Source organism: Chelonoidis abingdonii, chromosome 3 (genome assembly GCF_003597395.2).
Source record: "Chelonoidis abingdonii isolate Lonesome George chromosome 3, CheloAbing_2.0, whole genome shotgun sequence".
Lineage (NCBI taxonomy): Eukaryota > Metazoa > Chordata > Testudines > Testudinidae > Chelonoidis > Chelonoidis abingdonii.
In genome coordinates this window covers 163,144,778-163,171,168 of record NC_133771.1, presented here as the reverse complement: position 1 = coordinate 163,171,168, position 26,391 = coordinate 163,144,778, and the positions used below count along the sequence as shown (strand labels likewise).

At 44.8% G+C, this 26,391-nt stretch overlaps 1 protein-coding gene across 1 annotated transcript in view; it reads left to right on the top strand.

The window, feature by feature from the left end:
• The window catches only part of GALNT14 (polypeptide N-acetylgalactosaminyltransferase 14), a 201,701-nt gene that overhangs the window by 146,618 nt on the left and 28,692 nt on the right, over positions 1-26,391 (top strand). Inside the window, exons 5-9 of the mRNA XM_032798229.2 lie at positions 284-349; positions 2,983-3,104; positions 11,422-11,509; positions 13,657-13,741; positions 15,858-15,961. Coding sequence (XP_032654120.1) covers positions 284-349; positions 2,983-3,104; positions 11,422-11,509; positions 13,657-13,741; positions 15,858-15,961 — 465 coding nt within the window. The remainder of the gene's footprint in view (positions 1-283; positions 350-2,982; positions 3,105-11,421; positions 11,510-13,656; positions 13,742-15,857; positions 15,962-26,391) is intronic.

The window sequence follows — 26,391 nt, the reverse complement described above, 5'->3', positions numbered from 1 at the left end:
TAATTCTATTGGACCATATCCTCAGCCCTTGTAAATCCATCTAACTCCATTGAAATAAATGGACTGATTTACGCCAGCTAGGTAGCTGGCCCATTTACTTCAGCAGAGTCACTCGTGATTTATTCAGGTGTGCGATCAAAATCAAGCCCAATTTCTATCTGAGGTGCCACCAATGAAAAAAATAATCCTTCCTGCTCTTTTAATTACCCTGTGAGGCCCACGTCTGGTGAAAGTTATTGCTTCAACACTGATGTGTTCTGTGCCTCCGTTTGTGTTTCCAAAGCTGACGACTGCCGTTTACTTGGCAAGTTACCCAAGGTGAAATGTTTGCGCAACAGGCAACGAGAAGGTAAGATCCTGTTGGTGAGGAAGCAGGTGGGTGGCGAGAGAGAGGGAAGTTCCTGGAGGTGAGAAGAGAGTTGGATGCCCAGTTGAGTTGGCAGGAGTGACTTGTGTTGGGGTGATGTGATCACAGGGAGGTCTGCCGGACTTCTGCAAATATCAGTGACTCTTGGCTCCGAGGGGCGAGAGCACTAATAAAAAGAGATGTTCAGAAGGGCAAGGAATCAAAATGGATTCTCCCCCCACCCCACCCCACTCAAAGAGATTGGACCTATTAAGATATCCAATGAGGCTCAGCTGCAGCTTATTAGCCAGAAAATTAGAACAGGCGAAACAAAGCCCGGGGACGACTTTTTAAAACTGTTTGTTCTAATGAAACAGAAGAGATCAGCTCCTGCTGCCTCCATGGGAATTTTTAAAAAAAATGTAAATTAATTATATTTTAAAGATTAAGAAGCTCTGTAAGGAGGATGAACGTATGCCTTGGGGGGCTATTGCTGGCAACCTCCGGGTACACTTTGCCATCCAGCCCCAGAATCTAAATGGCTATTTTCTAATGCCGCTTTACAGTATTAAAAAAAAAAAATCAAAAAAAAATCAAAGAATGTTTTTAGTGGCAAGCCAAAGGCATGAGCTATAGGGATTTTGTGGAGTGGGGAGATAGGGAGGATGGGGAGTAGAGGGGGTTTATCTGAGTATTCTCCTGCTTGGCTGGATTTGCTATGTTAGACCGGGGTGAATCTTGAGTGGCCCGTTTGATTTTAGAGAATTTCTCTGCATTGACACTGGTCTAAGGGAGTCACAATCTGGCCCTTTCTCTATATCTGTATCTGGATTTCTGTCTGTCTTTCTCCCAGCCAAACTGTGACACCCCACCACATGCACTCCACATACAGACATGCTCCTCCATGGCATCAGAGTGCCCTGACCCAGTGGAAATGGGTTCTGCTGTAGATGCTGGTATGTAGGGAGTCATGATTTGGGAACCCAGCCCAGACGGGTCACATCCACTTGTACACCACAGAGTTATACTCCATTGAAGCTCTTTGCACACTGCCTGTAGGCAGCTGGGGCAAGGGTGTGATGGAGATGGTAGGCCTCTAGCTAGATGACAGAGCCTGGAGCTGCCATAGAAGTTGTAGATTGCAGTCTGGGGGGATCCTCCATTCTTCAGTCCACAAGGATATCCCTAGTAAACCACATAGTCACTCAGGTTGCCCCAGGTTCCAGGATTTGGCCTTCTGTCTCTCTCTTGCTCTTGCTCTGACTCTTGGGGCATGTCTCAGTCCCTTTCCTCCAGGTTCTTGTAACATAGTTATCAATGGACTCCTTCTGCCTGTCCCTGCAATGTTGCTTCTTGCCTTTGTGATCTTCTATTTCCCAGCGTCCCTCAGTTCCTTGTTATCTCCTTTTGTCCCACCACCACTACCACCGACGGTGCTATTCCAGCACCACCTCCATTCTTGTGTCCCCATTTAGTGCTCTCAGCTATCCTTGGTCAAGGTGCAGGTCCTTCCGTTTATGGAGGGTCCATCCATTTAGTTAATGCTGCTGCTATTAGGTAAATGGATAGTGTGCTGGAGGAATGAGCGGGGAGGAGCCATTTGACTGGTAGATATCACATACACAGAGACAGTGGAGAGATGTAACTCGGGGAAGGAGGGCTTCGTGTTCATCTTTAGAGATCAAAAATTAACCAAACAATCCAACCCTAAATCTGCATTTCTGAGTAGTTCCCCGTGAACTGTAGTTTCACAGCTAGATATACCCACTGCATTTACATGTCTCTTTCTCACATACACAAATATCCACCTCCTATGTCTGCCAACAGCCAGGTGGGGATAAGTGTATTATAATGGACACAGCAGGCTTGTTGCTTCTCGGGACCAGCACTTGAGATGTCCCCCTTCTTGATAAAAGATACGTTTCTGCTGAGCATCCTGAGCTGATGACCTTTGATGCCACAGAGGGCAAGACATCAGTGGGTCAGTAGATGGACCCAGCAGTGGGACGTCAAGATGAATTTTAATGGTTAGAGAGAGAGAGACCTAATCATGGATTGACACTACAGTTACAGACAGTCCTCCATCCCTATACCTGGCTTTCACAGACATAAGTGGGACCGTCACTGGTGGATCCAGTGAACGTACATACCGAAACCACAGACTTACTAAGGAGACCCACTCACTCGTGGCGGAGGATGGATGGGGATTGTTGGTGGTGGTGGTGTGATAAAATATTTCTTTAAATTCCCCTCTCCTTTGTCACTGCTGTTACAGACACATTCCAAGCTGAATTAAATTCGCATTAGATTATTGTGTCTGTGGGGGTTACTGAAGCATTTTAAGTCTTGTTTTTTCCCCAGGAAAGTGGCAGCAGAAATAATTGCATGAATTAAGAATTGGTGTAAATGCCATAAATCAGTAATCTAAATGGCTCCTTAATTTACTTTAATGACCTTGGAAAATGAGGGAGGTGGCTTGTTCACACCAAACCCCAGGTATGCACATGTGGTATGGAGAATGGGTCAGGGCTCAAGGGTTCTGTATGTGTAGAATGTGCTTCTGGGGAGTCCACTAAGCCCTTTCACGGAGACGCATGCAATCTGTGCTGCACCTGAGCTTGCGTGTATCTGAACAGGTTTGATCCGGTCCCGAATCCGAGGGGCAGACATGGCACAGGCAGGAGTCTTGACCTTCCTAGACAGTCACTGTGAGGTGAATAAAGACTGGCTGCTGCCTCTCCTGCACAGGATCAAAGAGGTAAGTGTCTCAGAAAACCAGGTCACCATTCAATTAGCACAAGTCTTGGCAAAATCCACCAATAGCTTCTCTTATGGCCAGTGGTGGACATAGGGTTCAGACAGCAAATGTGAAAAATCAGGATGAGGATGGGGGGTAATAGGTGCCTATATATGAAAAATCCCCAAATATTGGGACTGTCTCTATAAAATTGAGACATCTGGTCACCCTAGGTGGACATGTGTTGGAATGTTCAGGGCTGACCCTCAGTGGGGTACCTGCCAAGTTTTTCTCTCTCTAGCCTTTCTTTAGCATGCATTAGAGGTTTCTCTCTCTCTTTCCTGCTCCACTGGTGATCCCAGTTGGCCTAGTTCATCCCTGATGTACTGCCGCTGTAGGCAGAAGGATTACCCTGGCTGTGCAATAGTGAGTCAGTCCCAGCAGATGATGGGTATGTTGCATAGACAGGAGGCAAGGAACTGGCCAGTGTGTGTGCACAAATCAGGTTAGCTGAACCCCTGGGTCCCTGTTGCAATTGCTGAGAGGCAAATGCTGAGTGGTGCAAGGGGAATAGGTGGGCATTGCTCCAAGGGACTTTTCAGTTAGGCTCATGTAAAAATGCCCAATACTGATGATTTAGGGCTCTTTGAATAAGAGTTGAATTTAATTTCATGCTAATTAAACTTTAATAAATGGATTTAATAGGTTTAAATTCTGCTGATTTCACAGCAGACAATGATGTTCTCCTTCCACTAGAAACACCTCCCCCCTCGCCCTGCCCGCCACAAATAAAAGGTGGCGTGATCTTGTGGGTTCAGTGTAGCCTCTGGGAACAAGGAACTCCTTAGCTCTGCCACTGGCTTCTGTGACCTTGGACCTCACTGTGCCCAAATTTCCCCCTCTGTAAAATGGGGATAATTATACGTATGCACCTCACAGGGACATCACATGCAGATTTTATTTAGTTGTGTAGTTAGCTGTGCTTGGAACATGAGTGTTTATGGATCATTAGAAAGATCATTATTGTTACTATTATCAGGAATGTGTGTCTCCTGGTACATACTGTTGTTCATGATTAAAACAGTTATTTGTGTATATTATTATGAAATATATGAACATATCTTTGGGGAACTGGTGCATACAGGGGTGAAATGCCTTGTCTAAGGTCTCAATAGTATGTAAAAATGGGCTTGTTTTGCCATAATCCCGCCCTTTGTCTCTCTCATCGCCCTGCTGCAGCTTCTCACGAACCTACCTTGCCCCTTGTCACAAACTTACTTTGTTCCATGTGCAGCTCCGGTGACTTGGTGGGGGCAGAGGCCCAGGTTAATTTCCTAACCTGTGAGCTCTCAGGGTCAGGCCTTTTTACTGTGTTTGTGCAATGCCTACCCCAATGGGGCCGCAATCTCTGACTGAAGGCAGCACTAAAATACATCTAATAAATACTGATGTAATCACAATGACACTTACATATTATGAAGACTCCGCTCTGACCTGCCCCATTACAGGGTCTTCCACTAACGTTTGTTTCACTGCTTGTATTTCACCCTGGATATTGCCTTTTAACACTCCTCCCTCCCTTTCCCCCCACATTTCCCTACCCCAGCCAACTCCTCCCTGCATTTTAACTCAAGAGCAACAGCATCTTTCCCGTTGACGTGTTCTGGCAGAGTGAAAGCGAGCAGGGTGGCAGTCAGGATTGCATTTCCCTTGCAGCGCTGGGGACCGTAGCTCATGCTCAGAGTCGATATGATGGATGAATGTGGATGGCAGAGGCAGCAATGCCGGAGGAGTTTCATTACAACCGAGCGGCAGGAGCATGGTTTGAATGTAACATTAAAGCCAAACATCACCTCTGCTAACTTCTGATTTGTAATTCTATTTTAAATATGTACATGCCTTGAAGTGAAAGCTGGCTCTGTGGTTAGCACTCTCGGCTGGTCATGCTGCAGAGGACCTGGATTCAGTCTCTCCCTAGACGTTGACAGGGACTTTGTTGAAGGGTGTTGCTGACATTTTGGGCCAAGTGAGATCGCTGTGAAATAGGACTTTAAAGAGCTAGAAGGCTCAGTGGCTTGTGGAGACTTGGATTTAAATCCTACTTTAGGACAAAGACAGCATAGTGGGTTCATCCTACTTCCTAGTGGGCATTTCCCCCATCTTGCTAAGACACCACGTAGGCGTGGTTGATGCACTCAGTGGTCTCTGAGATTGGAATAGCAGGGGTTGTGACAGGTCAGGAGTGAAGGGCATTAATGGAGCTGTGTGTGGGAAGCCCAGGGCTGGATCAGTAGGCAGTGCTGTGGGTCAGGATGGAGATGCATTAGAGGAAAGGTGTCTGGGGTGTGCAGGAATGGAACTGTAGGTGGTGCTTCAGTGAGGATTGAGGTGCACCTCAGAGCTTGGTGGGGACCTAGTTCTGGAATACCGAGGGGTAGGAGGGGTGGGCAGTACTACAGGCCAGGATTGGAGGGTATTTTTGAAAATATATTTTTTTCTTTTTAAAAATGTGACCCTTGAGAGAATTTTTTTAAAAAGTCCAAGGGGTCCCTTACCCCCGTCCATTAGTGTCCTTGTTACCTGGCTCATTGCCTCCATCCTTTACACTGGGGGTACGTCTACACTGCACAATTATTTCGAATTAGCTTAAACCGATATTACAAAACAGATCTAATAAAATCGGTTTAGCGCGTCCACAGTGGGATCACGAAATCGATTGTTTGCGTCATTTACAGTACTCAAGGAATTATTTATTTACTTCTCTTTCACGTGCTGGTGGGGGGGGAAGAGACTGACGAGCTGTTCCGTGAACCACGCAAGACACCGTGTATTAAGCTACAGACATTGGGCGCTCAGCCAAGAATGCCAAATAGTTTTCAGAGACTGCTGTGGAGACTGGTAGCTGTAGTCCTCATTACCCCCTCCCTCCCTCCATGAAGCATCCGTTTGAGTCTCTGGCTTCCCGTTACGGTTGTCACGCACCGCTGTGTATCCTGGAGTTTATTTTTCAAAACGCTTTGGCATTTCCTGTTCTTTAACGGAGCTCTGATAAAACAGATTTGTCTCACCATACAGCGATCAGATCTAGTATCTCCCGTAAGGTTCAATGCAGGAGCTACTTTTGCATTTGAACTGCATCGCCACCCGTGCTGATCAGAGCTGGACACGTGAAAGCAGGAAATGTCATTCTAAAGGTCTCGGGGCTTTTCCTGTTTACCGGCACTCCGCATCCGAGTTCGGATTGCGGACCAGAGCGGTCAGTGGTGCACTGTGGGATACCTCTAGGAGGCCAATAATGTCGATTTCCGTCCACACGAACCCTAATCCGAGTTATCACTTTCGAATTTAGCCTACTCCTCTCGTCTGGGAGGAGTTCCGAAATCGATTTAAGGAGCCATTTAACTCGATATTAATGACGACATCGTGTGAACGGGTACAGCGTTAAATCGGTATATCGGCCATTAAACCGATTTAAAGTCGCAGTGTAGACCTGGCCTGGGGTTAAGATACTGATCACGGAACTGTATGAAATGTTACTGCTGCCACCTTCAGGCAGGTGCTGGAAAGACAATCGGCCAATTCCCTGCCATGTTCTTTTACAGTTGTAATTAATGTTATACAAAAAGTCTTTTCTTACTTTGTTACTGGCAGGAATGGTCTTTATGGTAATAAAATGTAAGTCTCGAGCAAATTAAGAACGACTGGCCCAAAATGAATCTGACTTCGCTCCCAGCACCATTCCACTCTGCATGTCACTTCCCATTTTTCATTGCGCAAAGCAGCTGTTCAGGCAGGTTTTTGGGTGTTCGGGAAATGTCCAAATAAAAGGAGCTCTGTGTGTGTGTGTGTGAGAGAGAGAGAGAGAGAGAGAGAGCGCATGCACATGTTCCAAGAATGTGTTTACGACTACAAACGTGTAAGCACACGATCTCTCGTTTTTACTTATAGAGCTATATCTAAATCCATTACCCATTTATTTCAACTGAATCACTTTTCTTAAAATGTAATTATCAAGCCTAAGGCATTTTTATAGTAAGAATCAATCGTAATCAGCTCACCTGAAAATTAGCTTTTGCTAATGCCACTATAATGAACCAGTGGATGGTGACGTTCCGCTTCCATCTGAAGCCCCTGACAGTTTTGCATGTTCTCCCAGTCTGTGGAGAGAGCTCTAAGGTGGGATGTTAAGCTATAACTTTGCATGCATCCACCTCAAAGGGAGAAGGATGTCCACCGCCTTCCTGCTAACCATTCGAACGAATGGGAGGTCAACATTGGTGGTTGTAGCCCTGAATAGCTGGAATAAGTTTCCATTTCCATTTAAATATTTTATTTGACTTTTAAGAACATTCTAAAGAGACAATGCGTGGTCGACTTGCGGATATAATTTAGTTTGTGTGACGACAAGATCAGTAGAAATGTGTTCATGAATTTTCGAAAATTCTAATTAAGAATTTGAAAATATGGGAAGAGGGGGAGGTTTAGAGGTAAACATGCTCTTGAAATTTTTGCAACCCCAACAGTTCAGCATTGTGCTAGGCATGTGAGAGCCAGAAGGTGAAACTGACTAAAGTAGAAGTTGACTATAAATCAAATAGTAGCTATGCTTATAAGAAGTGCCTTTCTTTTCAGGATCTCAAAGCCCTTTGTGCACGCTGGGTAAGATCATTATCCCTACTGTATAGATGTGGACACTCAGGCACAGAGATTCTAAGTATGTCACTGAAAGCTAAAATCCCTGCAGTATTTCTCTCTGCTGAGAAACACAGAGAATGTTCATGGGGATTTTCTTGTAAGAGTCTTTGCTTTGTAATGAGGATGAGGAGAAACCAATCTGGACACGAATTATGGCTTTCTAAATGTGTTCATGAGCAAGTTGCTCATGGTAAAATGTTAACATAATGACCAGACATAATAATTCTTCCTCAACATAAGTTTCATACACAGTATCCTCTGATTTCCTCTCCATCCTGGGTTTAAATCCTTTTGCCCTGTCTCGTGGAGACCTTCCTGTAGCCAGTGGGCATGACTGTAGTTTGAGCTCATCAGTGCCATTCTTTGGGTCAATCAGAAGGGTCACTAGAAAGCAACCTTGAGACACCCTCTCCTCAGCTTCTTGCTGGTTCAGCTGTCCAGAAATCAGAGCTAAGATGTGGACAGAGATCTCTCATTTCATAGTGCAGAGTAGAGCTGGTTGGGACATTTTCCATTAATTTTTTTTTTCTTGGTTGAAAACTCCAATTCATCAAAATCAAAATGGTTCGTGAAACAGGGGCAGGTTCAGTGACTCTCCTGATTTGAAAAATGTTCAGACCAAAGGTTTCCAAATCATCAAAATGTTTCATTTTGACATTTTCAAAATTAAAACATCCAGGTTCCTGGTTCAAAAAAAAATTTTTGTTTAGAAATGTAAGCTACAGAGACTGAAAAAAAAAAGGTTAAACAAACAGAAAAAGGTGAAATCAAAATGAAATATGACAATGTTTCCACTGACCCCAATGAAAAAAAAAATTTGGGGGTTTGTAGTTGTCAGATTTTGACTTTTCGTCCTCATTTGTGATAGGAAAAATCTTGAATGCTTCAAAAAATATTCATGGAATGGGAAAAAAAATTCCTGACCATCCCTAGTGCAGAGCACTAACCTCTGGGGTCACTTATTTGGCTTTCTGTTCTGTATTGGTTAGATTCTTGTATTAAGGATTTTTCAATCAATTTCAAAAGTTCATCATGCTGGGAAAAGAGGCGGTAGAAAAACTTCCGGCAAAAAGGTGTGCTGTTTGAGGGGAAAAGTGATACTGAGGTTCAGACACAAGTATGGGTGTCAGAGTTCTGTGCACTGACTTTGGTCAAGCCATTTAGGGATCAGTCTTGCCATTGACTTAATCAGGAGCAGGACTGGGACTTTGTGACGGGGTCTCCAAGGTGCAACCTGGACTGCGGGACCACTAAGCTCTCTGTCCCACCAACCTGGGTCGCCTCTAACACTGTGGTGCTGATGCCAAGGTACAAGCCTCTGATAGGCACTGCACTTACACAGCCATCCACAGGCAGGGACATGCCCAACTGAGTTACATGAATGATCTCCCAGCCTCTCATTAACTATCAACAGAGAAGCTCCAGACAATTCCCTTCAGCTCCAGCCCTATGCCCCAGAATTGTACCATCTTGTCCTGATCAGAAGCCTGGCCAGTGTAAATTCATTACCTTCTTTGCCACTCCAACAAAAGGGTAATGCACTTGCAACAGCCCCTGTTAACGTGAGTTGAGTTTTCCTAAGCACTTCAACCAAAACACACGCGTTTAGGTAAAATATAAAACAGATTTATTAACTACAAAAAGAGAGATTTTAAGTTATTATAGGTAGCAGGCATAGAGATCAAAAATGGTTATCTAAGAAACAAAAATAAATTCTCAGTCTAATTCTAACTGAGACTACGGATGATTTGAATCAAACAGTCCCACATTAACAGATGGTACAGTTAGCTTATAGTTCCTCAGTACATAGACTGGACTTCCCTACAACCTGGGACCAATCTTCTTAGTTTCAAGTCTTTTCTTTCCAGATGATTTTCCAGGTGTTGAGATGGGGAGGGGAAGAAGCCAAGTGATATCACTGTCTCTCTTTTTATACCTTCTTCCAGCTGCTAGAAAGATCCTAACTGTGAGGTGGGGTCAGGCAGCTCCACTGTGTATATGCCTTCTCTGAGAAGTCTCTGGGATAGTTGATTCTTCTTGGTGGGCCATTAATGCTGTCTGGCCCCTCCTTTGTTGCAACTGAAAGGCTGGCTGTGGGAATCTCCCAGCCTCACAGCGTATTTCAGTACCATCTTCAGCAATACTTCATAACTTCACATATAATGATAGTATGTACAACTGATATTACTGTGCAACAAATCAAGACTTTCAAAATTATCCTTGCAAAGTTTACTTTATACAAAATATATCATGATTATATGGCAGTGGTGAATATGGGGGTTCCAGGGTGCTACTTTGAGGTGCAGAGTGTCAGTCTTTAATGTCTTGTGTCTCAGTTTCTCCATCTACCATATGGGAATAACAATATTTACTGACCTGCCCTGGATGTTATGATGCTTAATTCATCAATGTTCATACACGTGCTTTGAGATTCTCGGATAGACAATGTCGTAGAAATGCCAAAAATGATCATTCCGATGTATAAAGCCTAAGTCCCCAATATGGCCAAGCAGCACGACTTTCAGCGCTCAGCTCCTGTGTCCTGTGACTGCACCAGAACGTAGCTCCTATTTGTCAGGACTGATTTCTAAAACAAAATCTTTTCCCAGAGTGAGAGAGCAAGTCTGCGTGTGCTAAGGTGCATTCGTCTGCATGTCTGTGAAAAGCGATTTGATCTGATGAGAGGAAAAGCTTGAAGTTTGAGCTATAATTCGAGTTTGGGATTTTTGAAAAGAAAAAGGAAGATAAGAGACCAGTCAAAGCTGTCAAAATCTCATCCTCCTGTAGATATTTTTGTCCCTAACTGTTTGTATAATCTCTTTTCCTATAACAAGATGTTAATTAATTCACTAGTACCAAATATTTAACATCATTTCATTCTTTTTTTAACCCCTACCCCTCCTTTGACAAAAGCAGTGCTGTCTGGTAATTTTGCGGATTTATGATATGTAGTGTTTTTCTATATGTTTTAACTGGCTGGCTGGCTTTGTTTTGTCTATTCTTTAAACTGTTTGCTTGTCGCTTAACTTTTGAAATTCAATAAAAAGACTTGAAAAGAGGTGGTGGGGGAAATAAATTGATGAATTTGTAAAAGAAAGATGGAGTTTTGTACTTGGCTAAAGATTCTTGAGCCAAGTTGGGTATGAAACCCACGCACAGCCTATGCAGTCCGGGTTTCTTTGTGAGGGAATTTAGAGCTAGCGAAAGACGCTGGCTTGACAGCCTTGGAGACTAAGTCCTCTGCTCATAATAGGGGAAGTATAAGCTTCCCCACGCACCACGCTGGCAGTGTACCCTCAACCTTGTACCCATCCACTGTCTGAGTCGATGCTTCCATTCAACCCTTAGCCTTTCTGATAAGACAGCCAACAAGGGTGAGGGTTGCTCTTGTGATATGGCACCAGTCCAGCAGAAACTGGATTGATATCAGGAGTTCCAGCCAGTGAACACAGCTAAGAATTTGGCCCACCCCTGACTTCTCTGTCCTGTGGATCAGTAGAGGACTCCAGACCTCAGTGGCAAACCAGCTTCCTCAGATCTTTGCCCATAATACAGGATTTCCCAGCACCTGCTCCTGAAAGGGCTTCTGAGGAGAAGCTACGTCAGGTCAAAAGTCATGGGTTGTTTTGTTCCTTGTTCTCAGGATCCAACCCGCGTGGTCAGTCCAGTTATCGACATCATCAACTTGGACACTTTTGCCTATGTGGCCGCTTCCTCGGACCTCAGAGGAGGTGAGTGTGTGTTGTGCTCACTCCCAGTCGGGTGATGCTGATCTGTCAGGCATTATGCTCAGCAGACACTGGCAGAGGGAAGTGGCTGACTCAGTGTGAAGGAGGCACTGAGTCGGAGCTCCCTACTATAAAGATTATTTATAATGCTCTGTATACACAGCTGTTTTGTGCAAGGCATGCTAAAAATGGCCTGTTTCCCCCTCCATCAGTTTGCAAGGCTAGATTGGTCCTTCATACCACTGACTTGAGGGAATGGGGTTCCTTACTAGGGTGCTGCGAGGGAAGTATTCCATCTAAGCTAAGCGCCAGCAGCAGAGAGAACCAGGTGTCATCGAAGGGGAGGGATATAGAGGGATGGTATTGCCGTGCATATCTCCACAGCTATAATTTGGTTTGTTAGCTGAAGTCCCTTTCTGAGCTTTGCACATTTCTGGTTGCCTGATTTTCCCACTGAGTCACTCCAGATATATGCCAGTGTAAAACCAAAGTGACACAGTGAAGAATCAGGCACTGAAATATGACTTCCCTCTGCTAAATGGCAAGATTACTCTTCCTTCCTTGGAGAACGCTGTTCTCTGATTATTCTGAGAGAGTGTGGTTCCTCTTCTTGTTTTTGCATTGCACGCGCCCCTGGAGTTTTTTACTCATGTCCTTGGATTTCTCTAGAAAATGCCAGCTAGTGCTCTGTGCAGGGACTATCTACCAGGCTTGGTTGTCTGGTGGTTTTAACACAGAGACAAATGGAAGCTATGATGAGACTAATGACAGATTAACAGGTTTGTGCCAGAGAAGACGTGGCCCATACAGAAGTCCAGTTTCTATAGCCTCTGCAGAAAGGGGTAACTGGGCTAGATGAACCGTGAATGTATTCTGGTATGGCAATTTATACAGTTCTATAAATAGAACCAAAGCCATTCTTCAAGTTCAGACAGGCGTGGCTCATTGCCTCTTTGCTAGAATCTTTGATCCCCCTTCTCAAGATGGGGGCTCAGCAGATGAGGCAGCCTCTTGTTTGGACCTCACTGCAAACTGGCTGGTTCTCTGCGATTCCTGTCTCTGTGACCCTTTCTGCTCTGCACCTCCTTGTCTAGAAGCCCCAGAACATGCAACATTTCCCAATGCATGGAGAATGAACCAGGGTTGTGCAGTGAAGGAGGTGTTGTTTGAGAGCTCCTGTTTCATTTGTTGCAGAGTTGAAAGGTGGGTGGTGAATGAGGCAGGGGACTGCTAAAAGGGAGGGGAGAGTCTCAGGATTTAGGCAGTTGACTGCTGCTAGGAGAATTGGTTTCTATGCTCGCCACAGAGTTTCTTAAAGTAGACTTCTCAGAGATGGTCACTACTTGTATGTTCCTCAATTTTGGGGGCCTGTCTTGATTTGCAGATGTGTTGAACACTCACAACTGCAACTGAAGTCGTTAGGAGCTGTGCTTTGAACATTCAAAATGCTGTGTAATGCTGAGTACTATGAAAAATCAGGCCCTACATCTCTCCAACTGGGCACCAGGAGTTAATGTGCACTTTGGACCTTAGTGCCTCCATGCCTTAGCTTCTCATCCGTAAAATCAGGATAGTATCACCCCATCATCCTACAGGGGGATCGTGAAGGTAAATTCGCTAATGCTTGTGAACCCCTCCAATATTACAGTGATAAGCACCATAGAAAAGCCCATGAGGAAATTAATAATAAATAAATAAGGCCATGGGCCCACATGGTGAACGATGGTGGTAAAATGAAATATTAAACTGCTGATCATCAACTGAGCCCTGTCCATTCTGTTCACTGAATGAGGCAGGGCCCTTGTGCAGACAGTAGTGTGTGCTCATGTAGTTAAAAGCTGTATCCTAATGCTTATGCGTAAGGGTGCTGAATTAAGGCTGTAGAGGCCACCTTTGTTCTAGCATTTCGTGACTTTTGAGTGTTGGACATTGCAATGTAACGTTCCTTTCATGTAGCTTTTTGTTTGTAATATATAAATGTGTGAGACACTGGAATCGTCTCCTAAGAGAACTGGCTGCAGCCCCATTATCTGGGTCATTTGAAACTGGAGAATCAAACAATTCTGTGCTGGCTAGGGGATGGTTTTGGTGGTCTCCTAGTTTGTGTCCATCTCCAAGTTCACCATGGTCCTTCTCTACTTTGTTTGTAGGGTTTGATTGGAGTCTACATTTCAAATGGGAGCAGCTTTCCTCAGAGCAGAAAGCCAAACGAATTGACCCTACAGAAGCCATTAAGTAAGTAGCAAGGCAGTGAAGGGGGGGAAAACTGGGGTGAATAGAGGGCTTTCTCCTGTGGAAGCTGGTGCCAGCCAGGCTGTATCCAGGGCCTTGTCTGATTTTGCCCTTTTCACTTGCAGGGAAATTTGCACATTAAGGAGTAGATTCAAACAGGGCCACCCAGAGGATTCAGGGAGCCTGGGGCAAAGCAATTTCAGGGGCCCCTTCCATAAAAAAAAGTTGCAGTATTATAGAATACTATCTTCTTATGGGGGCCCCTGCCCAGGGCCTGGGGTAAATTGCCCCACTTGCCCCCCATCTCTGTGCAGCCCTGGATCCAAAGCCCATTGAAGTCTACGGGAGTCTTTCCGTTGACTTCACCAGCTATGGATATGACCCTGACTGGAGATATTGCCTAATTCTGTAGATACAGCACATGGTTCTATTTAGCTGGTCCAGAAGGAAATCTAAGTACCAATTAGGGACCTGGTTTAACATATATGGCACCATGGAGGAGATGGATAGGTATTCCCACCCGTCCCATAACAGTCCTGAATCTCATGGATTTTATTACTGTAATAGGGTAGTGCCTAAGGGCTCCACATGTTTCCCTCCTCCCCAAAAGTCTAAGTAAAAATAGGTGAAGGCTTCTAGTTCATCCAGCCTTCTCCCCTCAGCAAAGACTCTTACTTTACTTCTCACAACTCATATTTTACCCAAAAACAAGAGGAATCCTTGAAAAAGGGTGAAACCCTTGATGAAAACAGGTGATTCAGATCACGCCTTCCCAACCGGCTTTGCCCTTCTAAGCTGCCTCAGGGGTGGACAGCAAGTCTGAAGGTAATAGGAAGTGAGTGGTGAATCTCAGGAGAGTTAAATCAGGAAGAGAAAAAAATCTGTCCTCATCCCTTGGGTTTGAGGGAGTGCTCACCTTACTCATTACTACCCCCTGTTGCTTGCTGAGGTATGGTGTTATCTGGTATTTTGTCCAGTCCTTAAAGAGAAGTATTGTTGTTGTGACGTGCAGCATGGAATAAGGAATGTGGTGGTGAAAGCTCAGAGGTCCAGAAATGATACAGAGGACACACATCATGGGGAACCAAATCTTGCTGCTTTTTACCCTGGTTCTTGTAATGAGCTCATGTTCATCTGCTGATGCCCCATCTCATTTTCATGATTGTCCTGCCTTGCAAAAACAATTGGAGCCCCCTCCCAGTGCAGCAAGACCATGAGACCTGAGACAAATCCAATGCATCTTAATTGTACATGTTTGCAAGACTTGGCGCAGGCTCATAGAAATGGGGCCTGCCTCATCAAATGGGTGGTACTCCTAAAATGATTCTCCTCTCTCTCTCTCCAGCTCTCCACGTGACTTCTTTTTGATACCCTCAGCTAATCTGGAAGGCAAAAAGTAGCCCTATTTTTGAATAAAAATCAAACTAGGGGTTCTCAAACTTTTTTTGCTGGGACCCCCTTTGAAAATATTTCAAGCTGTGATAACCCCCCTAAAAAGGGACAAACTGCCCCCACACCAGCCCACTCTTACTTCTGCGCTGCTGCTGGTGATGGTGGTGGTGCCTTCAAAGCTGGGCATCCAGCCAGCAGCTGCTGCTCTTGCAACCCCCCTACAATAGTCTTGTGACCCCCTTTTGGGTCGGGACTCCCAGTTTGAGAAACCCTGGATCAAACTCATAGTGATGGCTTTTAAAAATCCCCTGTTGAATAGGCACAGATGTCCTCTCCCTGTTGCAATGGTGCTCCTAATAAGATACGTCACAAAGGTCGTTTAGGTCATGTCATGTAAATAATCTCCAAGTGCTAAGTGCATTTTTGGTTCTGAAGCCTACAATCGGGGCTGTTAACTCTGGGCTTGTAGGAGTTGTGGTAATGGGTGCATTAGCCTGATTTTAAGTGCCAGGCAGTTTAGGATTGACAGAAAAATACCAAGCCAATGAGTTAAATGACTCTGCCATGTTGAGATGTGTGTTCTTGTTTCGGGGTAATAGGAAGATTCAGAGATATATCCAACTGAGAGCAGAATAGGAAGAGAAAGGAGCTGGCTTATTGTGCATCTCGGGTTCTGCTCCAATGTTTGAGTAAGAGCTCGTGCCCTCTTCCCTTTGTATCTCTGCAGGACTCCAATCATTGCAGGGGGGCTCTTTGTGATCGACAAAACCTGGTTCAACCACCTGGGGAAGTACGACACTGCCATGGATATCTGGGGTGGGGAGAACTTTGGTGAGTCTCTGTTGTTGCAGGGACACATGGATCTTCATCCTCCCAAGAGATGAGGCTGGCTCTTCCTCTCAAGTATGGCCGGCGGGTATCATGGGCCAGGGGAGGCTAAGCCTCCCAAAACAGTCAGGCATGGTGCACCCATGCTCCACCCTGAGGCCCCCTTCTGCATCCCAGTCTTCCCCCGTGGCCCCAGACCAGGCAGCTTCTCTTCCTGCCCTTGCTCAGCCTTTCCCCCAAAGTGGCTGGGGCTGGGGCTAGGGCAAGCTGGCTGGTGGCCTAGCACTTGGGGCACCTGGGGTGGGTGCTCGGACCAGCTGGCCGGGCAGGGGCTGGCTGGTGTTCCGGGGCTGGGGCCACCTGGGGCTGGGGCGGGCTGGCGCTTCAGAGTTGGGGTGGGGCTCCCTTGGCGGTGGTGAGAGTCTGGTGGGGGAGGAGGGCAAAAAAGGAAAGGTAGAGGCGGGGCCTCGCGCAGAAGGAGTAGGGCCTGGGGCTAGCTTCCCTGAAGGCGGCGGGCGGGGAGGTTCCCAGTGCCACCCATGGTCTCAAGTAGTGTCTGACTAATACTGGATTAACTCCAAATGTTCTGAATGGTTTCCTCTAGTTGTTTTCATCTGTATCCTGGGCAAGTATGGAGCCTTTCAATGTCTCAAAGTGTTCCAACACTGAAAGGGCTGCCATTATTGGTCTATAGTAGCCCATCTCCTCCATGGTGATAGACACAATGTTGCTAAATAAACTAAACCAAAGATTCTCAACCTGGTGATTGTGAACATGTTACTGGGGAACTGCTAGTAATCTCCCATTCCATCCCATTCTTACTTTTTTCTTTAAAACATCCAACTATATTTCTAGTTCTTATGTTCACAGACATAATCTTGAAAATGTGAATGGATGCATCAATACCTGCCTGAATTTGCAGCGTGCCTGAAATAGTAACCTAGGCATTCTCAAAGGGGGGTGAGGGGTATTGCAAACAACTTAGGTAAAAGTGATCATGACTTGATAACATTTATAATGTGCAAGCAGCATAAAGTGCAGATCAGTAATATATAGAGAGTGCTTTAATGAGGCCAGTTTCACAAAGCTGAAAACAATTATGAGCCAAATCAGCTGAAATGAAGAATTTATCAGAAAAATGTGAATGAAAATTTGGAATAATTTAAGAACACCTTACCAGAGGCCCCAAAAGCCACAATCAAGGAAGAAGGTTTTACTAGTTAAAAGACCAAACTGGTTTAGAGGGGAAGTGAAGGCATCTGTCAAAATGTGTGTATATATATATATATATATATATATAAAAACAAATTGAAGAAAGGGAAAGTTGATAGTAATGAATATAAATCAGAAGTTCAGCATTGTAGAAAATTGATAAGGGAAGCCAAGGGATACAAGGAGGTATATATGGCCAGTGGAGTTAAGGACAATAAGGAAATATTTTTAAATACATTAAGAACAAAAAGAATCCTGGCAATGGTATTCGTCTGTTAATAGATGGAAATGATAGAATTATCAATAATAATGCAGAAGAGGCAGAATCATTCAATAACTATTTCTGTTCTGTATTTGAGGAAAAACAGGTGATATAGTTTCATCATATAGTGATGATCACACACTTTCCATTCCATTAGTGTCTCTGGAGAATGTTAAGAGCAGCTACTAAAATTAGACATTTACAAATCAGTCCAGTTAACTTCTATTCAAGAGTTTTAAAAGAGCTAGCTGAGAAGCTTGCTGGATTGTTAATGTTGATTTTCAAGAAGTCTTGGAGTAATGTGAAAGTTTCGGAGGACTGAAAGAAAGCTAACATTGTGCCAATTTTTTAAAATAGTAAATAGGATGACCTGGCTAATTATAAGCCTGTCAGTCATCCCAGGCAAGATAATAGAGCAGCTGATACAGGAGTTAATTATAAAGAATTAAAGGAGGGTAATATAATTAATGCAAATCAATGGGGGTTTATGGAAAATGGATCCTGTCAGACCAAATCGGTATTTTTTTTTATGATTACAATTTTTGTTGATAAAATTGGTAATAGTGTTGATGTAATTGACTTGATATTACACAGCATTTTGATTTAAAAATCTAGAACAATAAAAAATTAACATGGCACACATTAAATGGATTAAAAACTGGCTAACTGATAGGTCTCAAAATATAACTGTAAATGGGGAATCATTATTCTAGTGGGGTCCCACAAGGATCAGTTCTTGGCCCAGCACTACTTAACATTTTTATTAGTTATCTGGAAAAATACATTAAATCATGACTGATAAAGTTTGCCAATGACACAAAAATTGAGATAGTGGTAAAATTGAAGAGGACAGGTCATTGATTCAGAGTGATCTGGATCACTTGGGAAACTGGGTGCAAACAAACAATGTGTGTTTTTAATACAACTAAATATGAATCTGTATATCTAGGAACAAAGATTTTAGGCCATGCCTACAGGATGGGTGACTCAATCCTGGGAAGCAATGACTCTGAAAAAGATTAAGGGGTCATGGTGGATATTCAGCTGAACATGAGCTCCCAGTGCGATGCTGTGGCGAAAACAGCGATCCTGGGATGCATAAATAGGAATCTTGAGTGGGTGCAGAGAGGTTATTTTACCTCTGTAGCTGGCATTGGTGCGACTGCTGCAGGAATACTGTGCCCAGTTCTGTGTCCACAATTCAAAAAGGATGTTAATAAATTGGAGAGGGTTTGAAGAAGAGCCACAAGAATGATTAAAGGATTAGAAAACATGCTGTATAGTGATAGATTCAAGAATCATAATCTGTTTACCTTAAGAAAGAAAAGGTAAGGAGTTGCTTTATTACAGTCTATCAGTGTCTGCACGGGGCACAAATATTTAATAGTGGGCTCTTCAGTCTAGCAGAGAAATATAAAACATTAGCCAATGGCTGGAAGTTGAAGCTAGACAAATTCAAACTGGAAATAAGAAGTATTCTTTTAAACTAATCAGTGGAGCAATGTACTGAAGATCCTGGTGGATTCTCCACCATTGCCAGCTTTTGAATCAAGATGGGATGTTTTTCTAAAAGCTCTGCTCTAGGAATTCTTTTGGGGCAGTTCTATGGCCTGTGTGATACAGGAGGTCAGACTAGATGATCACAGAGGTCCCTTCTGGCCTTTGAATCTATGAATCAATAATCGCCAGAAGGCTGTGACAACCCTTCCATGCCTATACTGCTAAATCGGAGAGAAGTTCCCAGCTAGACCTTGGTTAGATGGAAGAGAGATCCCAGCATGGAAACCTCCCCTATATAGTTTGATGGCAAGTAGATTTTGGGCCCTGTGCTTCTAGTCATCTAAATCCACCTTTGACCTCTGTGTTCACACCTGTCCTTTGGGGAGCTTCTAGCTCTGAGCCTCGATGGAGAGGTTAAATCGCTGATATACCATGTCAGACAGCTGGATCAGGCCGGACTTGATTCTGTTTGCAGCTGTAATGATGCTGCAGATCGGATCAGGTAGGCTTGCAGTCATAAAAGAAGAATGAGGCACTTGATGATAGGGAGACAGATCTTAAGCTGGTTTTAGTACTTCAGCACCTCTGGGGACTGTGGCTAGCAACAAAAAAAAATCCTGTCTTAACAGATGTAGCAACGCTGTCAGGGATCCAGAGGAACAGATGGTCGTGTTTTACAATAATCCCATCCATTGTCTAGTGCTATTGTTGTCTTCCATACACTATTTCTCTAAAGTATTTTATTTCTTTCTCACCATGTAAAGTGTGTGTGAGAGAGAATTTCTTGCCAGTGGTCTGACCGGCAGCATCTGCTCTTTCTTGCACTGCTATCTGAAGAAATTCATCACAAAAAGCCGCAGTGAGCCTTTTTCTCTCTCTTGGATTAATCGTCTAAAACATGTCTTTGCAAAGAAAACTAAACATAAATATAGGATGTGCCATGCTGGATCAGACGTGTGGTCCATCTAGTCTGGAAGCCTCATTCCAGGAAGGGACCAAAATGGACAGTTATGAAATAGCCTGCCCAGAGGAGAAGTTTCTTCCTAACCCGTCAATTAGTAGTTGGCTTATGCCCTGAAGCATGAGGGTTTATACCCCTTATACATTGTTCTAACCTATGTTAGGTCACTGGCTGTTTTCATTATCAACGAAGTTCCCTTTGAGGCTGGCCCTGATCATGTAATGTTCTTACCTTCCCAGTATCAGAGGGCAGCCATGGTCATGGAGTCCCAGGCAGCATTTAACCAAGGTTCAAACTGTAACAGACCCAAGTTTTGCTAGCCATGGGGCTTGCCCATCCCATTGCTAGATTAAGCTAGTCAAGAGTTGCAGGGGTCCCACAAAGTGCGAAAATGAGTGACATTGGCCAAGCCTGGATTATGATCATGGAGGCTGGAGGAGACACTTTTTATGGAAGGCCCTGGACTGGCAGGAGACATAGGTTTGGTTCCCAATTCTACCACTAACCCGCAGCGTGACCTTGGATTACAAGTCACTTCGTCTCACTGGGCCTCCTGTAAGCTTTCTGAGGCAGGGAATGTCTCTGACTGTGTGTATATACAGGGTGAGCACACAGGGGCCCTGATCTTGGTTGCAGCTTCTGGGCACTGGTGTAATAGCAGCAATAATTGTCTCTTTGGTATCCTCCACCAGCAGAGTTCCTGAGGGTAGGCAGGGTGGAAACCCCACTTGGACCACAGTGAGTCTCCCTGGCCCAGAGAGGGAAAGTTGGCTTCTCCCTGCAGCAACGGTGAGGTAACTGACCCTTTGTAACAGGCAATGACTGCTCATTCAGTGAGCTGGGAGCACTCTAACACGAAGTAGCTGAGAAGTAGGATGACAGCTTGTGTGTAAAAGGGAAAGCAATACGACACAAAATGGACTAAAGAAGTTAACACAGTGACAGCAAAGTGGTGTACTTGTGCCTCAAGCTACGTGAGGTTAGCTCCTGCTCTCACCTGTGCACAGGGAGGGAGGTCAGAACATGCCCCTCGGTGTCCTAGTCACAGAGCTGCTCACCTTCCAGCTGTGACAGAGCAGAATCTCCCCTGTACCAAGCACTCATGGGGCCAGATTCTGATCTCACTTGTGCCAGAGCAACTCCACTGGCTTCAGGGTAAGTGACTGGGAAATCAGGATCTTGTGGTGCATTCTGCAGGACTGGAATAACTGACTGTTCCTTTCATTATATTTGCAGTGAAATACATTTCAGCCCTTTGGTGATTTACTCTTCTTCCTAATTAGATAGAGCACTCAGAAAACGATGTAGCACTGCAGCGGGTTTTGGGTTTTTTTCCTCCAACATTAACAACTGAGCTCCACTGCTTTATGGCAGTGTGATTGCCAGCCACAGGGGATTACCAGACTCCATCGAAAACAAAAGCAAGTTGGAATCTGCATTCAGATTAGAAGGAAGGCTTTGGGGATGTTGTCAATGCCCAAATTGGTTTGAAACTTCATCTTGAGCTCTTTGTCAGTGAATGTACTGCAGCTGGTGCCAGGCTGCCAAGCATCAGCCTGCAGATTGAAGTTGCTTCATCCCACTCCAGCACGCCTCAATCCTGACCTGCAGAGACCAGGGCTAGGACTGTGGCATGGGTGGTTAGTCCCCCTGGCCGTTCCCTTTCTTTGCCGAGAGTGCCAGCAGAGATGCTAAATGAAATGTGGACCCTTAGCTGGTAGTATTACAGTGAGGCCCACCAATGTATTTCACGTAGACCACTGAACATCCTTTGGATAGTGGTAACGTCCATTGAGTGCCAACCCTGTATGGATTCAGGCTGGAGACCTAGCAAAGAATGGCTTGGTAGCCCATTAGCAATCCCTTCCACCACCCAGTCCACCCTCTGCCTTGCTGTTGCCGTTTGTCTGCTGCCTTTCCCTCTCTGCAGACATTGCAGTTCCCCTTGTCAGGCCTTGGTTCCATGTGCCATGTAACTCAGGTGTGCAGAGTTGTAGCTGTGTCAAGTAGGTGTGAAATAGTGACAGGAAAAATAGGAGGGAGTCGTGGTACAAGCAGAAGAGTGTTCCCCTGTCAGGACAGAGCCCTGCGTGGCTGAGCTGGAGATACTTTAGAGTCTGAGACTTTCTGTTACATGCCAGCTTCATGAAACGTGTTTAACAGAACAGGGGTGGATTTTAGTAATAACAGAGGCAAAAATAACAATGCACCAGGGATTAGCTTTAAACTCTAGAAATAATAGAATAGAAGCCAGATGCCCTGGTGCCTAGGCCTGTCCCTTACCCTTTTTTGGGAAAGGGACAGGCCTAGGCACCAGGGCATCTGGCTTCTATTCCTGGCTCTGTGTTACTTGGACACATGCTTTAACCTTGCAGTGCCTCAATTTCCCCATCTGTTAAATGAGCATAAAACCACTTCCCTCAGGGGGATTGTGAGGATTACTTATTACAGTAGCACTCTCAGATCCTTGGAAGGAAAGAAATATAGATAATGCAAGTATTATTTCCAAACCCAGTAAGCTGGGAAGAGATGAAGGCTTTGAATTGCCCTGCTGGGATTAAACCCGGTGTCCGCAAGGCTCCTAGATGTTTAGAAGTTGATTCTTCACTCACAAAGCATCCCCTGCAGCATGAGTACTGTGCTTTCAGTGCACTGAAATCACATCGTCCTTCCTCTTCAATGTGTTTGAAGACACAAGCAAGCAGGGGGTTGAAATATACAGCCCCCTTCTCGCTAAACCCTTCAGAGAGACATAGTCCGTGGTGGGCTGAACAGAAAGGAGGGGGAAGAGGGATGAATGGTGCAGCTGGTTGGGCTAACTGTGCATTCATCAGTGCCCCCTACTGATTGCAGCGATACTCAGCATGTGCCACAGGGGCAGAAGAACAGCACCCGGGTGTGAAGAGAGCAGAATGCAATAGCTTAGAGCCTCCAAATCCCTCACTGATCTCATTTCCTTTCTCTAGCAATGAAGGTGGCTCCCAATATAGCACTAAGACATGGCACAAGGACATGTTTTATTGGCCTATTAATACCCGCCCCTGGGCGAGCTCTGAGGCTCCGCTTCTCACTGGCACTTTCTCCTCTATAAATGCTGCAGCAAAAGGGAAAGGGGTGGGGGGAGAGGCAGCAGGGAGGGGACCTCTGAAAGGAGGCACCCGCATCTGTTCCGCCTGCTGTGCTTCCTCTCCCAACATATGGCAGCACCTCCTGCTGGGGCTTTGTCATTAGAGATGGGCTCAAGCCATGAAATTTGGATCCAGATGTCAAGCATCCCAAAGTCAAGACAGCTTTGCAGCTAGTTTAGTTTCTTCTGTGTTTTTCCAGAGAGAAGCCGCAGTGTGTGGTGAGGGCTGGGAACAGCTGTTTCTGGACAACCCCCAAAGCAGTGCGTATGCGGCTCATTGCTGTCACATGCGTGCTATGATCATGACTGGCTATTTTGCCCTACCTGATGATAATATCACCGCACTTAAAGGGATACTCACCCAATTTTGCCCCCCAAATTTGAGTTTTCTATATTAAAAAAAAACTTTTACAAAAGTTGAGTGACTGATACTTTTCCATGAATTAGAACAAAAATTGCTCAGTAACCATCCCAATGCCAAGCGAGAGGGCATACAGGAGGAGTCCCTCCCTTTTAGGGAACTCATCCCTCAAATGGAGAGAAAGAGGGAAAACCTCGTATAATGGTCTGAGACCCAGGGACATCTCGAGATCTGGTGCTGGCTCTGTCACTGACTTTCTATGTGGCCTTGGAGAAGTCACCTACCCTCTGTGCCTCAGTTTCCCCTATCAGATCATAGAATATCAGGGTTGGAAGGGACCTCAGGAGGTCATCTAATCCAAGCACCCATTCAAAGCAGGACCAATCCCCAACTAAATCATCCCAGCCAGGGCTTTGTCAAGCCGGGCCTTAAAAACCTCTAAGGAAAGTGTCATAAACAGATATTTAAGGGTTAATGTCTCTTTTACCTGTAAGGGGTTAACAAACAGTGAACCTGGAACACCTGACCAGAGGACCAATCAGGAGACAAGATAGTTTAAAAATCCGGTGGAGGGAAGTCTTTTTGTGGTGTGTTCTTTTTTGTTGCTTTCTCTTGGTTGCTGAGATGACACACGTAACCTAACAGGCTTCTAATTCTTCTGTTCAAATTTAGTAGTCAAAGTAAGAAGGCGGTTTTAGTCTTTTTGATTGGTTTTCTTTATTTGCAAATGTGTATTTTGCTGGAAAGATTTTAATTTGTATCTTTGCTGGGGGGAGGCTTATTCTTCTTTTGTGCTGTCTATAACTGAAAGACCCTGTAATATCCATCTTGATTACAGAGATATTTTTTATCTTATTCTTTTATATAAAAGGCTTTTTCTTTTTAAAACTTGATCTTTGATTTTCCCCTTCGTTTAAGGCTCAAAGGAACGAGTCTGTTACTCACCAGAAATTGTGGGAAGAAGGGAGGAGAGGAGGAGGGGGAAAGGTGAATTTCCCCTTTGTTTTAGATTCACGGAGCTTGAATCTATATTGCTTGGTGAGAGGGAAAAGAGGAGGAGGGGATAGGTACATTCTCTTGTTTTAAGATTCAAGGAGTGAATCACCAGTTATCTCCTAGTGTACCCAGGAGGGGAGGAGTCTAGGAGGAATGAAAGGAGGAGGGGCGAATGTTTTATTTTCCCTTTGTTGTGATGAACCAAGGGGTTTGGGTATTGAGGTCCCCAGGAAGGTTTTTTGGGGGGACCAGAGTGTACCAGGCACTCCAAGTCTCAGGTTTGGTGCAGCCTACAAGATCTAAGCTGGTAATTGAGCTTAGGGGGATTCATGCTGGTACCCCATCTTTTGGACTCTAAGGTTCAGAGTGGGGTTTTATACCATGACAGAAGGAGATTCCACCACCTCCCTAGGTAACCCATTCCAGTGCTTCACGAACGAACTGATATTAATGAACTGAGTGTTCTGAGGAGAGCAGCAGAAATTATCAGGGAAAATGTTAAGAGCCAAAGATTGTTTTGAGAGCTTTATCACTCCACTACGAAGGTGGGCACATAACACTCCAAGTATACTTGCAGGGTGTTCACAGGGAGAGCGAAGAACCATTAGAATGATGCATGAGGTTTAACTGAGAGTAATGGGGTGGAATTAAGAAAGCTGAATGTCAGGTCAAACCTCCTGACAGTGAGATGGATTAAGCTGAGGAATAATCTCCTGAGCGAAAAGGTGGAAGAGCCACCTCTTAGGACTTTTTAAACCAGGCCATTTGGAGGGCATTTTCAAAGGTACAAATGGCAGATAGGTGCTGAACTCCCACTGACTCTATGGGAGTTAGGCATGTAATCACCACCTGTGCCTTAAAAAATCTGCCCTGTTGTTATTAGTATTGAAGTAGCCACTGAGCAGAACGATTGTGCTAACACTGCAAAATGGAGTGTGAGGAACAATCCTGCATAGACAGGGCAATAGACTGGATGACAGGGCTGGCTCCAGGCACCAGCTTAGCAAGCAGGTGATTGGGGCGGCCACTTCGGAGATGGGTGGCACGTCCAGCTATTCGGCGGCAATTCGGCGGAGGGTCCCTCACTCCTGTTCCGAGTGAAGGACCTTCTGCTGAATTGCAGCAGATTGTGATCTCACGGCTTTTTTTTTTTTTTGGCGGCTTGGGGCGGTAAAACCCCTGGAGCCGACCCTGCTGGATGATCTAATGGGCGTCTTTCATGCCCAATTTCTGTGATTCTGCAGTAAAATGGGGGAAACAGTACTTTCCTGTCTTCCAGGAGAGGAGCGGGTCAATATTTGTAAAGCCTGATGAGTGCTAAATATTGCACTACAATTTCAAAAATTACCATCATCACCCAGAATACAAGAAACTGTGAAACTGGTTTCTTCTTATTTTCTCGCTGTTTCCCAAGGGATGTGCGAATCCCTATTCTGTCTAAAGGTGATGATCTGGCAATGAGATTTCAGATTTATAGATTTTAAGTCCAGAAGGGATCATAAGATCATCTAGTCTCACTTCCTGCATAACACAGCCAAAGAATTTCACCCAGGTACTCCAGTATTGAATCCTTGATCCACTGGGGATATAAATGCTTCCAAAAAGGCCCACCTAGATGGTCAGAAACTAGCTGTCGGCAATTTGGACTAAATTTCCTGACACCAGCAGCTCCGTTTTCCACTCTGATCCTGCATGGAGCTGCGTGGGCAAATGTGTGTTTGAATGACCTTGTTGTATGTTTCAGAGTAACAGCCGTGTTAGTCTGTATCCGCAAAAAGAACAGGAGTATGTGTGGCACCTTAGAGTGTCATAAATAGATAGCTAAGGGTTCATGTTTCTTTTACCTGTAAAGGGTTAACAAAGGGAACCAAACACCTGACCAGAGGACCAATCAGGAAACTGGATTTTTCAAAGTCAGGGAGGGAATTTTTGGGGTCTGAGTCTTTTGTCTGTCTCTCAGCTATGAGAAGGTTCTTTCTATCTTCTAATCTTCTGTTTCCAAATTGTAAGTACA